The sequence below is a fragment of the Nomascus leucogenys genome, chromosome 17 (genome assembly GCF_006542625.1).
Source record: "Nomascus leucogenys isolate Asia chromosome 17, Asia_NLE_v1, whole genome shotgun sequence".
NCBI classification, from domain to species: Eukaryota; Metazoa; Chordata; class Mammalia; order Primates; family Hylobatidae; genus Nomascus; species Nomascus leucogenys.
The window spans coordinates 73,586,485-73,603,909 of record NC_044397.1 but is presented as its reverse complement, the minus strand read 5'-3'; the positions used below and the strand labels follow the sequence as shown (position 1 = coordinate 73,603,909).

The 17,425-nt window shown below is 40.5% G+C and overlaps 1 protein-coding gene across 1 annotated transcript in view; it reads left to right on the top strand.

Moving 5' to 3' along the window:
• The window catches only part of ITPRID1 (ITPR interacting domain containing 1), a 128,001-nt gene that overhangs the window by 25,103 nt on the left and 85,473 nt on the right, over positions 1 to 17,425 (top strand). Inside the window, exons 4-5 of the mRNA XM_030796177.1 lie at positions 215 to 258; positions 15,349 to 15,400. Of these exons, the coding sequence (XP_030652037.1) occupies positions 215 to 258; positions 15,349 to 15,400 (96 nt within the window). The remainder of the gene's footprint in view (positions 1 to 214; positions 259 to 15,348; positions 15,401 to 17,425) is intronic.

Sequence of the window (17,425 nt, the reverse complement as noted above, 5' to 3'; positions counted from 1 at the left end):
TTGAAGTATTATCCTATTATTGTAAAAACTATGTATCAGTTTAAAACTACAAAATAAAATACTACTCTAGTCCCTGACTGTTTATTGGTTTCTAAAAGTCCTCTCTTACTAAAACCTAACTCTGCATTTGCTCTCATCTGTTTAATTAAAAAGTAATTTAGTATAATTTATTTACACACATTGTTTGACTCACAATACTTTTGTTTCTTTACAGTGTCTCTGCAAATGAAAACTTTCAACAAGTCATTGACCACACTGGTAAGACAAGAGAAGCAGTTATGCTTTGCGAAGCTGAGTAGGAGATATATTAAAATATCTATGTGAATAAATCTTCTTAAAATGAGAATTATCAGAGGCTTCTAGAAATGATCAGCCCTCAAAAACTATCCAGTTCAATCTCTTCATTTGACATATGACTGCGACAAAAATGATAGGTGCTTCCCCAGCAGCAGGTTAAGGGCTGAACCCAGGGCTCTTGCCATATCATCAACAGCTCAGGCTATAGCATAAACTCAGTGGGTTCTATGAAGTGACATTTGCAAGCATGTAATTATGAAAATGAAATTGTTTAATTTTCCCCATCCTGTATTATACTTTTATTTCTGAATCTAGGTTTTTTTCTATTCTTTGGTCTCAAAATTGCACTTACATTCTCTCTTTCTAATAATGCACTTGTTCTTAAGAAGAATAAATGTCTGAATTCTAAAGCAAACAGTACAAGTATTTCTGAAGGAGAAAATGTATCACACTTGTTTCACTGAGATTTGATAAAAGCATTATAAAAAGAAAAAGAAATTTAATTACAGGACTCACAGTTTCCACTTTCATTAAATGCAATACCATATTTTATAGAATCTAAGACCTTTCAATTATAAAATGCATTCATATTTTAAGTACCATTTAGGAAAAAAAACCAAAACCTGGTAATTACAAATAGAAGGCAATATTGACTGTAATACGTATCTTGATTTCGCAGGTGTTAAAATGTGAAAAAGTATGTCTCAAAATGGATGGAATATTGTGAAGAATTTGTGTGAAAAAAATGACAAATTAGGAACTTAATGGTTAGATGAAAAAATTATTAGTCTAGCAGTCGCTTACTTTGCTGGTTTTAATTATTTCACTTCCTCTACCGCCATCTTACATTAAGACTGACCATTGGCTACAAATCAGTTTAAATTTCTAATTTTTTTACTACTTTTAAAAGAAAACCTATATGTATCATTGAAATTTCCCTTTTCACCAACCTTCTCTATTTTTTCTAATATAAAAGTTCCATGATGCCAAATACTGTAAAGATTTTTGCTGATAAATCAATTGTAAGTACCTCTCCGCTCATAATAGTTCAGACTCAAGGAAAAGCAAAAACTTAAGAAATATAGCCAGCATTTCATATCCTCCTGATGTTTTCTCTTGCCCCAGTTGTGGTGAGAGGCCTGGCACTGGTTCTGGGGTCATCAGTAACTATACTAAAAGCTTCACTTCCCAGAAATTAAAGACAAATCACAGCTCTTCCTCTTCTGAACCAAGTCAATGAACTGGAAAGGCACAGACATGAAATAAAGACCTGGAGGAAAATTGGGATAGTGATATGGCTCTGAGATCAGAAACACAGTCTCGATTTGCCAGGTCCTTTATCTTCAGCAAGCTTTTTAATAGTAATGGAATAGCTTCTTACGTGTTTAATTGAGCCTTCGCTTGTACAAGGCCCTTTCTCATCGATCATATTTTAAACTCCGTGGCCTGTGTGGTAGCATGGTTGGTTTTGTCTTTTTGTTTTTTGCAGATGAGGAATCTGGGGCACAGAGTGGTCAAGTGCCATGATTGTTGGTCACAGCTGGTTAGAGGCAGGTGGAGGAATGGAGGCCTGGCCTTCTATTAGTATCAGCCCCGCTGCGTGCTGGCTTCAGCCATGATGAGAGAGCTTCACTGAGCTTGGGGGAGCTGAGAGACACACTGAGAAGGGCGGATGCTAGAACAGTACCAGAAACTGGGGACCTGAAGTTCATGGCAAGGGTGACAGGGAGAAAAGCTGTGGAGATGAAAAGGACCCAAAGAGGAGGAAGAAAAGAAGTCGCTGTTGGAGGGAAAATCCTGTCAAAAGTCATAACATACTGATAAAACATAGAGTGACACATGAATTTCCTAGGGCAGCAGTAACAAATTATCTGTTTTAACAACAGAAATGTATTCTCTCACAGTTATGGAGTCTGGAAGCCCAAAATCAAGGTGTCACCAAGACTGATCTCCCTCTGAAGGTTCTAGGGAAGAATCCCTCCTGGTTTCTTTCTAGTTTCTGGTGGCCTCTGACAGTCCTCAGTGTTCGTTGGCTTGCAGCTACATAACTCCTTTCTATGACTTCATTTCTACATGGCCTCTTCTCCTTGTGTGTCTTTTCCTCTTATAAGGACACCAGTCATTGGATTAAGGATCCAATGTAATCCAGTATGATCTCATCTTAACTAATTAACTATCCACAAAGACCCTATTTCCAAATAACAGCACATTCTGAGGTTCCAGGTGGACATGAAATTCCAGGGGACTCTAGTCAACCAACTAGAATTCATTCTAAGGCTGGTTTCCTTATTAATCACTTCTGAGGCTTTGTACACTAAGGTAGCAGCAAGATTTAAGTGTCTGCATCTTACAGGTGACCCAGTGCCTCCCACAGAAAGCATTCTAGTGAGTCTTCAGCCCTTGGACTGGCCCCAAATAACATAGATAGTTGGGATAAGGCTTCAGTGGTCCTGTTCCTGGCTTCCTGCTGGGTTCTATGATGGCCAATGTGGGGCTTGGCCTTTTATGGTGACTCTCTGGCTGTCATGCTCATCTGCAGCGATCTAAAATCTAAAATCTCATTTTTATTAAGCAGGAATCTGGTTGGCCCATTTTGTACCTTGTTTACCACCATTAAGCCAGGTAAAGCCCTTGGCACTTCAGCCTCTTCATCAGTAGAACTGGGAGGGGAAGAAAATTAATGCATACTGAGGAACCACATGCTAGATACTATACATACATTATCTTGCTTACCAGACCACCTTTTAGGTGAATATTACATGGAGGAAAATGAGGCTCAGAAAGGTAAAGTAACTTGACAAAAGCCACCCAGTTAGTAGGTATGGGAGTTGAGATTTCAGCTTAGATCTGTCTGTCTGTATAACCATGCTCTCCCTCTGGAAGACTAATAACATTTACTGCAAATGTTATGCAGGAAGGAAAGCCCTGTGCTGTGGTTTCAATGTTCCCTCCAAAACTCATGTTGAAACTTAATCACCATGGTGACAGTATTGAAAAGTGGGACTTTTGATAGGTAATTAGGTCTTGAGGACTCTGCCTTTATGAATGGGTTAATGCCCTTATCCTGGAGTGAGTTATTTATCATAGGATTGGGTTAATTATCACGGGAGTGGGCTCCTGATAAAAGGATGGGTTTGGTCCCCATTTTCTCTCTCTTGTGTGCTTGCTTATCCTCTGCCTTCCACCATGGAATGACACAGCATGAAGGCCCTCACCAGATGCAGCCACTTGATCTTGGACTTCCCAGACTCCACAGTTGTGAGCCAAATAAACTTCTTTTCTTTATAAATTACTCAGTCTGCGGTATTGTGTTATAGCAGCAGAAAATAGACTAAGATACCCCTATCCCTATCCCTGTTGGAAAAGTCAAAGCATGAGCAATGTGGGTAAGCCACTGGCACTTCTCCCTCCAGGCCTTCTGACTCTTACACATCAGCCCTTTGGGACCACAGCACAGTCCTCTGGAGTTCAATTGTTTTGATGTGGTGCAATACTAACTTTTTTTTTTTTATGTCAGTCAAGTGTCTATATTCATAGCTTTAAAAAGATACGTAAAGTTGATCAAAGGGTATAAACTTGCAGTTATAAGATGACTAGGTTCTAGAGACCTTAAGTACAGCATGGTGACTATATTAGTAATAATGTAGTTTGTACTTAAAATTGTCTGAAAGAGTAGATCTTGAGTATATTCTCACCTCAAAAAGAGGTATTTTTCACCCTCAATAAGAGATGGAGATGATTTGAATTCAAGTCTGTCTGATTTCAAAGTTCCTGCTCTTTTAACCAGAAACTAGCATACCTCCAATGACTGCACACTGGTGTAAATCAACTGTCATTAAGTTTATCTCTAACTTTTCTTTACTTCTCTGAGCCAATTTTGGGTGGCAGAAAAGAATGCTCTCTAAATTTAAGGTTTTAATTCCACTAAAATATAGAGGCACATAGAGTAGATTTTAATTCAAAGAAAAATTACTACTTAGAAACAGTTCTAATAGTAAGAAAGAAGTATAAACCTATGCTGAAATTAACCTATAAATAACTCCTATAACTAAAATTTGCCTCAATTTTCACCAGTCTATAGGTACAAATTAGGTTACAATAACATTGGTACCTAAATTTTGCTGGATTATTGCCCTCTTCTTGGTGACACAAGGTCTATCTGCAAAATATCTCCCCCTAAGTATTTCTGGGAGTTATTTGCTGTCTCAAATATTTTCATAAATGAGCTCCCTTCCACTGCCCCTGCTACTACTCCAACAGAATCCTCTTAGTATCACCACGTAGACAAGTCATTTCAATACTTTCTGAGCATCATGTTCTTCTTCTGCTCCTCTGGGAACCACTATCATTGCCTTTGAGCTTTTATGGTGCTCTACTTATTGTAGAATTTGTATAGAAACACTCATATTCCATGGCCAGACACAGTTGCCCACACCTGTGATCCCAGCACTTGGGAAGTCAAGATGGGCAGATCACTTGAGGCCAGGAGTTTGAGATCAGCCTGGCCAACATGGCAAAACCCCGTCTCTACTAAAAATACAAAAAAAAATTAGCCTGGTTTGGTGGTGCACACCTGTAGTCCCAGCTACTCAGGAGGCTGAGGCAGGAGAATTGCTTGAACCCTGGAGGTGGAGGTTGCAGTGAGCGGAGATCATGCCACTGCACTCCAGCCTGGGTGGCAGAGTGAGACTCTGTCTCAAAAAAAAAAAAAGAAACACTCATGTCCATTATACTACGTGATTATCATCTGGAGATTTAGGCAGCATTACTAGTATTTTATGTCACATAAAACCCATTATGAAAGTAATTTTTCAGCTTCTTCCTGCAGCCCGTATCTCTCCTTGAGCCTTAGACTTAGGCTGGAGACTGAAGACTGAAGAACAAACATGACATCAGCTCTATTTCCTTGCCCACAGGAACACAAAATTTCTGACAGATTCCCTTTTATTCCTGTCTTCAGTATTTAGCAAATATGTGTTGATTGCCTGCTATAAACCAGGCTTTCCATTAGGACTGAGAATGCTGAAGAAAATAGATGCAATGGTGATAGAGACAATAAACAAATAAATACCTATGTAATATGCTAGGAGGATGGATGATCAGGAAAGGCATCTCAAGTAAGGTTACGTTGCAGCAGCTACCTGAAAGAAGTGAAGGAGGGGAACATTTGTTACCTGGGGATGAGCTGTTTCAGGAAAATAAGATGGCATATGCAAAGCCAGGGGGCAGGAGTATGTCCTCTGTGTTCCAGGAATAGCAAGGATGCCTGAATGGTTGCAGTTAAGTGAGCAAAGCTGAGAGTAGAGGGCTAGGGGTTGAAGAATTATCCAGAAGCCAAATCATTTAGGGCTATGTATATCCCTGTAAGTATTTTGGCTCTTACTCAGTGTCACAAGGGAACCCTTCAAAGTGTTACAAAGAAGTGGTATTATCTTAGTTCTTTTTAAAAGAACAACTTTAGCTGCTGTTCACAGAATTGGCTTTGGGAGGAGGAGGTCGGAAAGGGTTGAAGCAGGGATCCCAGTTCAGAGGCTAATACAGTAATCCGGAGGAGAGAGGATAGGGCTATACAGGGCTAGTAGCAATTGTTGTGGAAATGTTGGATTCTGGTTATGTTTAAAATGTAGACAAGGCAGCATATGCTGGTGAATGTATGTGGGATATCAAAGAAAGAAAGAAATCAAAGATGACTGCAAAAAATGTTGCCCAAGCATCGGGAAGAATGAGTGGCAATTTATTGGGATGGGAAAAACAATAGAAGGATAGGGCTTTGCTTCAGAGATAGGAAGTTCAATTTTAGGCATGTTGTGATTCAAATTTTTAATAGATATCCAAGAAGATACTATTGAGTAGGTAGTTGGAAATACAAATCTGGAGTTAAGAGGAAAGGTCCAGGAATAGATATGTACATTTGGGAGTAGTTGACGGGTAGATGTGTTTAAAGACAGAAGACCACACAAGTAAATGCAGACAAAGAAGAGGCCAGGAAGATGTGAAGGACCAGCAAAGGAGAAGAGATAGGTAATGAGGTAAAAAGGGAACAAAAAGAGAAGAGTCTGAAGGCAAGTGAAATCAGTGTGTTGCGGTGGAATGATCAACCCCATCAGCTGTTGTTAATTGATTATATATGAGCAGGAACGACACTGTAACCTTGAGAAGAGCTATTTCAGAGGAAAGGTGGGAGAAGATTGTATAGCTTTCAAGTGGGAATGATAGTAGAAGAAATGGAGACAGAAAACAGAAAACTGCTTTGAGGAGTTGAGAGGTGAAAGGGAGCAGCTAATTGAAATAACAACTGCAAGAAAAGTGAAGGCAAGGAGGATTTTCTCTTCAGGAGATGAAAGCTGTTGCAGCCAGGTGTGATGGGAATGATTGGTGGCTGAGATGTACTGAGGCATATGGTGCCTTCCCCTGGCCTTCCTGAAGCTGTGGGCAGAGCCTGGACCTGTTGTTCTGAGACTTCTCCTCTTGGGGTATTGAAATCTCTTCCAATAAAACATTGCTTACCCAAGCTCATTTGCTGATAGAAATGATTTGGGTTTCTCCCTTTAGCTATGACAGATGCCTTCCTGTGCCCCTTCTTTCTATAAGAATTTCAATAACTACAAAAGGTTGGACAGCTGCCCTTTCTGCTTATGTTCTGAGTCTCACTGAAGCACTTCCCAAAGGATGGACTCTCATCTTCTGCTCTGTCTTCTGGCAAATGTTAGGGCATCTTAGCTGAGTGGCCTGACAGTCTCATCTCCAGGGCGTTGTCTGTTCAGGGCACCTGGATGACTTACAGGGAAGAGCCTCATGGGCATCCTTCAACTTCTTTCTCTTTTCCCTTTCCAAGAACTACCACCTCTGTGGGCAGATTAACTCTTCTTCGTGGTCACCAACTACACAAGCAAACATGTTTGAGCCTCAGTTTGGGATGAATATGGATCCACAGACCTTCATATAACCACAAACACAAGATACAACATGCAGAGTCTTTTGAGGTCAATAGTGGTGTTAAAGAGCCCATGGTCATGGATGTTAAGGTCCCTCTTCCCAGGCTGCAAGTTCATTCTTAATCTCAGATTCCATATGAAAGCTATGTATTAAAAAATAAAAAATAAAAAAAAGCCTAGAGAGAGTATCTGGTTCATAGCAAACTCTTTCCCACCACCAGAAAACAAATTAAACATCAGTGCTATCTGGCTGAGTTATGCATTGTCATTACAATGCCAGGATTATAATGGGAGTGAGAATGCATTGTCATTATAATGCAAGGATAAGACACATACAATGAGTGCACATTTTAACATGTAGGTTTATATAATTAGCACTTGTTTAACAACACATCCAAGCATAACTGTGAGTGAAAAGACTAGAAGTAACTCCTACAGCAAAAAGACAGTTTCTGTCAAAGATATGCTTGGTGCCAGTTACTACTTGATAGGTTAATTCGTCTTTTTTATATTTAGTTATTTCTTCTCCCATCCCAGAGAGGTCCCAGAAGAATAAACTCATTTCTTTTCAAAAGGAATTTGTTTCAGAATAGGAACTTATAAAATAAAAAGTCTAAATTTTCTGGTCTGTATTAAAAGAAAAATTCAAAGTAAATCCAAGTAAACATAACAGATGTTCCCTTACTGCTTGTCAGGTGACAGTATTCACAACAATGATCTGTTTTAGGCGAAGGGAACAACGATGTAAAATATATGACTCTTGCTCTCCAGAATGTCACTCTAACTGTCCAGGATCATTATAATTCAAATGTAACCTACATCAACTTTTCTACAAGACCCTCTAGTCTTATTCCTTCTCATTATATTCCTAGTTCTTTATCTTTCTTCATCCAGTTCCTCCTGTCTTAAAGTCTTTCCTGTTCTGTTCTCCTCTCCTTCTTTTGAGACCTGACCCAGGTCCCATATTCTCCATAAGACCCTTCCTGACTTCTGCACTGATACTGAATCTTTCTTCTGAACACCACTAACATGCATTTTTGGGTTCTACCCATGTGGCTCTTGGCCAGTGCTGCCTCAAATTGTTAGGGATATCATCCATTTCACTGACAAAATTATAAACCCCACTGAGACGGAATCATCTGTAAATTATCTGATTTCTCCAAAGTTAGTTGACAAAAGGATCTCAGTAAAACATAATGAAGATGTTGTCAGGCTGGGAAGTCTTCTCAAAAGAGGTGAGACTGAAACTAGTAAATGAAGGAGGGATATGGTTTTTAAAAAACAAGGAGGCAAAGCAAGAAAAATTAATTTTCTGGAAGCAATAGGGGTTTGAACAAAGGCACAGAAATGAGAAGAAAGCTAAATATGTTCAGAAAAGCACATGGAAGGTGATCAGATGAAAGAGATGGTTTCATGCTAGGGAGCAATGGTAGAAATTTTTCTGTTAGATAGGATGAGGTCATATTATAAATGTTTTATATTCCAGAAAGAGGGAATAATACTTGATGTCTTAGGGCTGAGATGACACTGGAGTGTCATCTCAGGTTCCAGTTCAAATGGAGAGGTAGTTGTACTTGTGGTCTGGGCTGAGCAGGATTTTTACACCATATCTTTGTTCACCTGAAAAGGTCATGAATAATTTGTGATAATAATTAGTGATATCTGTCGCAGGTGCGGTGTTGAGGGAGTTGAAGCAAGCATGTTACACATTTGCCAGCTCTATTATAGTGAGTCCTGAACTCACTGTAGTGAGAAGAGGAATGACAGATGCAGTGTTTATCCTGGCAGTGGGGAGGGGGAAACACGTTGGGAAGAAGTTATAATGAACTCAGGCTTGAGGTGATGAGGGTTTACAATAGGGGGCGGCAGTGGAATGGGGAGGAAGGGTCAATGATATCTGGAAATAGACAAGTGGGTGAAAAAAGAGCAAAGCATTCCAACGGGCTTTAAGGTTTTGAGCATGAGTGTTAGCAGAGTGTAAGAGACTTTCTTTTAAATAAGAATATAGATTAATAATTTGCCAACTGAGACAAATGCTGCTGACTGCCTCTACTAAGTGTCCCAGTCATGCAGGAGTTAAATCTACAGAAAGCTGTAGAATGCTATTATTTTAAAGCCCTGCAAAAATGTAATTTGATTAGTCTATTGGACGATATTCCAAAGAACCAAATGTCTTCCATGAATCAGTCAGAAATGCTTAGGAAAACCAAAATAAAAAATGCTTTCTAAGCCAATAAAGGTGCTAATTAGTGCCTTCTGCATATCTAACTACATCTTCTCCAGTAATACATTTTGCAGGGTTAAGTGCGGTGTCTGCTGCTTCAGATGGCAGAAGTCCACCTAACAGTGGGGAGGGTGGCTGGAGACTCAAGTATCTAAAAGGGAGTTAAAACTGACATTTTAACCCCTAGAAGGAGATGTATCAAATAGAGTGGGAAAAATTTTTTTCTCTCTTTAATTTTTCCCCAAACTAACCCTTAGGAAACTTGGGGATAGTGGGACTTAGTGTTTGTTTTTTTCTTTCTCCCTCCCCAAACACTCTTAGAGAGTAAAATCTGGTTTAAAAAAACCTAACTAGGGTATCCTGGAGGGGAGAAAATATCAAAACCAAGCAACTAGAGAAGCAAGTATAGAATTGAGGAAGACCTAGCGAGCGGTCTTGTGTTGGGGTTACAGGTACACATATGTACTACCTGGGGCAGTCTCAAGCCTGGTGCCTGCAGAAACCTGGGAAAATCCGGGTAACAGGAGTAGTTTTTCTGTCCTGTGATGGCATTCCCTAGGCGTGAGCTTCCTGCTCTGATCTGAGGTAGCAGACTCAGATGCTTCCTGGAGCCAGACAGGTAATTGCTAATGATAGAAGCAAGTGGGATAGCGACTGCAGAAAATTGGAGAGCATGTTGTCTTCAACAGATTGCTGCCCTGAAGACACCTGGGCCGGGGCTGCTGGCTCTTCCAAGTTTTAAGGAAAGTCTAGCAACCCCAATCCCTGTGAGAACTGGCACATTGTGAGCCACCAGCTTGCACTTCTCCATTCAAGTTCATTATTGAGAACAGGCAAAGGGAAGCAGGACCTGGCCCTGACAAACCCATCCTCAGGCCCTGGGAAATTTACCTTACAAATTAACAAAATCGGGAAAACCAAAACAAAACAACCACCCAATATACAATGAATAACAGTTTCGTATTGCCCTGTGCAAGGCTCCCAACTGCCTGAGTCTAAATGTTGGAAAAAGCTATCACTGCTTCTGCAATGATCAGGAAGTAAACTCACAGTAACACTGTGAAAATACCCCTTGGTCTCCCGGGACCCTGGAAGCCCAGAACATAAAATGGAAATCAAAAAATAAAACTATCTTTAATAATTTTATAACAATTTTTTTTTTTTTTTTGAGACGGAGTCTTGCTCTGTCTCCCAGGCGGGAGTGCAATGGCGCGATCTCGGCTCACTGCAAGCTCCGCCTCCCGGGTTCATGCCATTCTCCTGCCTCAGCCTCCCGAGTAGCTGGGACTACAGGCGCCCGCCAACACGTCTGGCTAATTTTTTGTATTTTTAGTAGAGATGGGGTTTCACTGTGTTAGCCAGGATGGTCTCAATCTACTGACCTCGTGATCCGCCCACCTCGGCCTCCCAAAGTGCTGGGATTACAGGCTTGAGCCACCGCGCCCGGCCATTTTATAACAATTTTTAAAATGAGGTTCGTCTTGTGAGTTTAAAAAATCATATTCAGTTTTCCTTGCCTCAGTTTTCTCCAAAATCTAAGCTCAGCAGCAGAGAAGGCTGTATGTCTGAATGTACTGTTTTTAGACAGACATTTGTATCATTTGAAGAAAGATCATGAAAAAGTAAAGACCAGCTGTGGTGGATCACACCTGTAAACCCAGCACTTTGGGAAGCCATGGTGGGCAGAGAGCTTGAGGTCAGGAGTTGAAGACCAGCCTGGCCAACATGGTGAAACCCCGTCTCTGCTAAAAATACAAAAAAATTAGCCAGGCATTGTGGCACATGCTTGTAATCTCAGCTACTAGTGAGGCTGATGCAGGAGAATCACTTGAACCTGAGAAGCAGAGGTTGCAGTGAGCTGAGATCATATCACTGCACTCCAGCCTGGGTGACAGAGCAAGACTCCATCTCAAAAAAAAAAAAAAAAAAAAAAGTACAGGAGTCTGATAGCTGTATTTGTACATGTAGGAGGGTGAGATTCCAGTGAGGGGAGTAAGACATCCGACCTGACATCCTCTAATTATCGGTGACTGCTGGGCCCCACAGGATGCTAGTTGTACTGTGAAAGGCAAGAAAGCCCTTTCCCCAGCTGGTTCTAAAACTGTGTAAGGCTTTCATATGTGACATCCGACTGTGACCCAAATGGTCCACGTTGCACATTCCCTAGCAAACATGTTACCGTTAGGGTCTTTTTCTCTTGGAGAGTGCCCTTGGCTCCCTAGTAATCAGATTGCTCCTGATCAAGCGACAGGACACAGGGCGTGGTCCATGTAGTGTATCCTCTAGCTCTGGTGGGCACTAGAATCCCTTCAAGAAGCCCTGGGTGAAGGGCTCCAGATTCTGGATGACTGGGTTTTCTGGATGACTCGATTTTCTGCAGGGCTAGGGTTTTTGAAAACTCAGCAAGGCTGAGCTACCTCTTTTCATCAATATCTAAAGACGGATCATTTCCTCTCTGAAAGTTTGTGCAATGCACTGTGGCTACAAGGCCAGATCCCTGGCCTGATGTACACGTTTATTCACACATTCTAGGAAACCCAGAGCAATAGCAGGCGAACAAAAAAGACCAAAGCAGTGGCAAGAATGTCAGTGCTGGTAGAATATGCCACCAAATGTCCTAGAACCATGGAATGTTTTAGGTGAAAATGGGTGTTCAAAAACTCTTCAGAATTATCTCGAAGAGCTAAACCAGGCACAAATGGAGGCCTTACTTTGTGAATGACATGCAAAGTAGTAGATAGAAGTGCTGCTGGTAGGAAGGGGGCAGGAATAAATTTTTTAAAAATTGCTTGAAACAATAAATATTTTATCTTCCATTTAGGCAACTTATTATTTAATTCATTGTGGCACCAAGTTATTACAATATGATCGCCTAAAAATTATACTGTGCTTGCATCTATGATGTGATTAATAAGGTGGCAAATGGGCTTTCTCTCATCTGACAACTTCAATCAAATGGCAGTGGTTTTATGAGTTTCAGAAGCTCTGAGATGGAGTTGGGTGCAGTGAGCAAGAATGCTGCAATGGATTAGCCATGCCTGCCTAGCTGAATTGGGTATTGACTTGATAGTTTTCAAACTCTGGCTCCTGAAGGTGCCTCATGGGTGAGGGAAAAGCTATGTGGAAGAGCACTACATTCAGAACAGCTCTTTTTAAATTTATTTAAATTATTAGAATTTTGCAAAAGATTTTATATGATTGTGGAATTCCTATGATAAAACGTAGTGTTTTAAAACTACGAAGGTAATGGGGAAAAAAAGACTTGTGTTCTGATTCTAAGTTCATTTCTGACTTGGTGCACAAGTTTGAGTTAAATATTCTATTGTAACTTACATAAATATTTGTCATCAAATGTCACATGGAAAATTTTTGAAATATCACACTTGTTTCCTAATAATGGTCATTCACTCTGATATTCCATCCTTGATCATGGCTGCCTATAATGTTTTATTATGAGCATTTATATATTCTCTTTATGTTTTCAACCTGTAAAGTTTATATGTACCCCATCTTACCCTGTTTTTTTTTTTTTAAATCCACCTATGAAATTTATTCTAAACAAAGGATAGTAAATAACTCAATCTTTTGTGATAATTCCAATCAGTTGGTAGTGGTTTTCCTGAAGAAGGGATAAGAAAAGTGACAAAATTGGTAGTGATGTCTGCCATGGGAGTAGCATTGGGAGTGATAGCACAGAGGCCATATGTATTCCCACTCACTATTTAAACCTTTAAAATCAATTCTATTTCTCACCCTGCCTGACTCTTTTTTTTTTTTTTTTTTTTTTTTTTGAGACATAGTCTTGCTCTGTCGCCCAGGCTGGAGTGCAGTGGCGCAATCTCGGCTCACTGCAAGCTCTGCCTCCCGGGTTCACACCATTCTCCTGCCTCAGCCTCCTGAGTAGCTGTCACCCTGCCTGACTCTTATGATGAGAGTTACATTTGTTTTGTAGAGCAGAGACATTACTGTACCTATTTTCTCACTACTTTAAATTGTAGTCCTGTATTCTGAGCTTAGTTAAGAATCCACTATTGCCAGGCATGGTGGCTCATGCCTGTAGTCCCAGGACTTTGGGAGATGGAGGCAGGTGGATCGGTTGAGGCCAGGAGTTCCAGACTAGCCTGGCTAACATGGTGAAACCCTGTCTCTACTAAGATTCAAAAAACTAGACGGACATGGTGGTACACACCTGCAATCCCAGCTACTTAGGAGGCTGAGGCACGAGAATCACTTGAACCCGGGAGGCGGAGGTTGCAGTGAGCTGAAATCATGCCACTGTACTCCAGGCTGGGTGACAGAGCGAACTGTCTGAAGAAAAAAAAAAAAAAAAAAAAATCACTGTTTACTTGCAAGTCAGTAATACATCTCCAGTCTTTATCCTTCTAGACCAGTCTTCTTTTTCCATTTAACAGGGTCGCTAAGCCTTTTGAAAATCTTCTGAAAATGATGGGTATTCTTATCTCCATCCCCAAAATTTGGCATTTAGAGACAAATTCACAGGTACCTGTCGTCTATTCACAGACCTTCTACACAGACAAGAACCCTAGCCCTTTATTCTCTTCAGTATTCTTTCATATGTTTACATCATTCAGGATTGCTTTTCCAAAACTTCTTCTAACCTCTATTATCTTTCTTATGGTAAAAATCTTTATGTTCTCACAGAAATGCAGCGTGGCAACACCTCCCAGTTTCACACACGTCACACATTTGCACCCAGGAGAGCAACAAGTAAGCGGGAATAAGAACACTGGTGAACCTTCTGAGGAATTTGCCCATATTCTAAGCATTTTCTTCTGCAGGTGTCAGCCACATGTTATATCATGATACAGGGTCTGAATCTTGCAATGGCCCCTGAATAAGCCTCTCTGATAACCAGTATTTATTTCTTCTATTCTGTCTTCAGCACCACTATCAGGCAAATGAACATTCAGCATCATCTTTCTCACATTTACCTGTTTGCTCAAAAACCTTTTGTGGTTTTCATGTCCTAACACATACATATACACTCCTCTTTCTGTCTTTCAAATAAGCTATAAGATGCTCTGTTGGCAGTGTGGTGTCACAGAAACAACAAAAAGCTAAAATAAGTTGCAGCATCCTACTAGCCGTGAGAAATTTATTTAATCTCTCTCAGCCTCGGTTTTCCTCTGTGTTAAGTGGAGATCAATAACTCGCACTAAGTTAGTGCTAAATAAATAGTCAATGTTATTGCTGCAATCAATAATAAAGGTAAGAATAAATTCCTAGATGCACTACTTTTGACTGTATGACTATGGGCTCATTACAAAACTTCTGTGAATCTCAGTTTCTAATCTGAAAAATGAGGATAGGTTGTAATTTTAAGGCTGTTGGAAGGATTAGATGATACAAATGAAGGGAATATGCTTAATACATGCTGGGCCCTTCATGTATTAATTTTTGCCTGTCCCCGCACTTGCTTCACAACTTCCTGTACCATGAGACAGCATCCCTATATGCCCTGTGAGCTAATCAGACTACCCCTAGCACTCTGCTTTGCACTTGCTATAGAAATCTTTCTTCTCTTTAAGGGCAATGCGTCTTTTAAGGGCAACGCCTCTTTTCCAGCTGTCAAATTCTCCCATTCTTAAAAATCCAAGACAAGTACCACTTCCTCCTTGAAACCTTTGCTGAATACTCCATTTAGCACTGACTTCCCTCTCCATTGACCCAGTACCTTTCTTCACGTGTTTGTCATACAATGTAGCCATTAATTTCATTCTGTCTGTTCACTACAGAGATGCCTTGTATTTCATGCCTATATAACCTTGGATATGGAAATTCAATTCTACCTTGGTTTCCTTTGGGGTTGAGAAAATCTTCCACAAGATAAAACGAAATAAATTTCCCCTCTACTTTTTTTTGTCGTTGCAGTTTCTTTGTATGAACAAGGGATGGTTCAAATGACTGTGAAAGACTACATGAGGTAGGTAGCAGAATCACTGTTACTTCATGCCAATATCTTACAGCCACATCTTTGCTGAATAAAATAGAAATAGGGAAGTTTTCTTAATATTGCCATGGCTCTTGGGATCTCGTGAAAGGTAACTGGTTTAGTCACAGGGCCTAGAATGTTTACATCAGCTTCGAGAGAAATAGAGGTTCCTTAAAAATCATAAAATTGTGAGCAAATTAAATCAACAAATGTTGATGTGGGGGAAAATTTAATTAGAACATATGCATAAATGACATTCTACTGTACTGCAACTGTTCATAAGGACCTGTTTATAAAACAGTTACATTCAATATTTTCATTTTGCTAATGTAATTGATTATTATTCTATTTACTGGACAACAATATATACAATTTCCAATGTTAGATGGAAAGCAGTGAGAGTCTCTTCATTAGAGGAAATACTAGGTCTCAAGTGTGGTGCCCAGAACACCAGCATTAGCATTATGGGGGACCTTCATAGAAATGCAAATTCCCAATCCCCACCCTAGACCTACTGAACCAGATCATTTGGAGGTAGGGTCCAGAAGTCTGCATTTGCGCATGTCCTTCAGACGACTTTTTCAGCCACACTCTTTTAAAAACCACTGGAATAGACTATGAGCTCTTTCAGGTTAGGAACCCCCTTCCTGCGCTTTTGTCACCCTCGCGTTTTCAGGATAATTCCAACTAGTTTGTAAACCAAATCTGCAGTACTGCATCCCCCTGCTGCCACAAATTCACCCCTAAAATGCTATTTGTCATAGATTTTTCTCCTTGCAGGATTGGTTGTTTTTGCTACTCATAGAATCATAGAACTATAGGAGACCACAGAAATCTCTCAGGCAACTCTCGTTTTGTTGAAGAGGAAAATGAGAGCCAGGTTCTGTGACCAACTCATGCTTCCAGGCTTTATTACAACAGTGACTCTGTATTGGTTCTCCTTGGATCCAAGGGCAGGCTGCTTCTGGGTTGCTCTGCTGCACCTTCCAAAATAAGGTGTGGCCCTCAAACGAAGAAGGAAAAATAAATTATGGCAGGCCTAATGAAAACTGAGGTGGGGCAATAAGTGAAAAGGTATCTTCTGCCTCTCCTTGAGGCTCAAGGAGCTCAACTGTCTGTTAACACCAGAGTTTTTATTATCCAGAAAAACACACTTTCTCAACCTTACAGGACAGAAGCAATTAAAGGACAGGGCCCAGCTATTGTTTTTTGTTTTGTTTTGTTTTGTTTTGTTTTGAGACAGAGTCTCTCTCTGTTGCCCAGGCTAGAGTGCAGTTGCATGATCTTGGCTCACTGCAATCTCCACCTCCTGGGTTCAAGTAGTTCCCTGCCTTAGCCTCCCGAGTAGCTAGGATTACAGGCACCTGCCACCACGCCTGGCTAATTTTTGTATTTTTAGTGGAGACGGGGTTTCACCATCTTGGCCAGGCTGGTCTTGAACTCCTGACCTTGTGATCCACCCACCTCAGTCTCCCAAAGTGCTGGGATTAGAGGCATGGCCACCGTGCCTGGCCCAGCTATTCTTACCAAATATAGCTAGAACAAAGTCAGCAACCCAAGTAGGATAACAAAAACATTGATATCTGCATTGTATTTTTAATAAATTCTAAATATATGCCAACTGGCTATTATATTTGATGGGGCTAGATGTGATCCATGGTATAGCTGAGCTATATGTATAAAACTGAACTATATTATGACAGGGTTCCACTCTCTTTTGAAGCACTTTCAAATGATCTGTGAAGCAGGCCTATTGGGTAGTGATGTTCATTTTTTCCATAGTAAAGGAGTTTGTTAGAAATGCATATGGATGGCTGCAGGAGCCCTGGAGACAGCACTTAGAGAGTGTTAGCCATATGACATGAAATCCTTCACTAGTATGAGAATTAATGTAGAGTCACTTCAGTGACGGCTGGCTGTACTTCTTTCAGCATATAATTTTAACTTCTTCCCGAAAGTTGGTGCCTAGCAAAGCTGTGTTCCTGAAAGGTTCCCCAATGATATGCCATCTGTCAA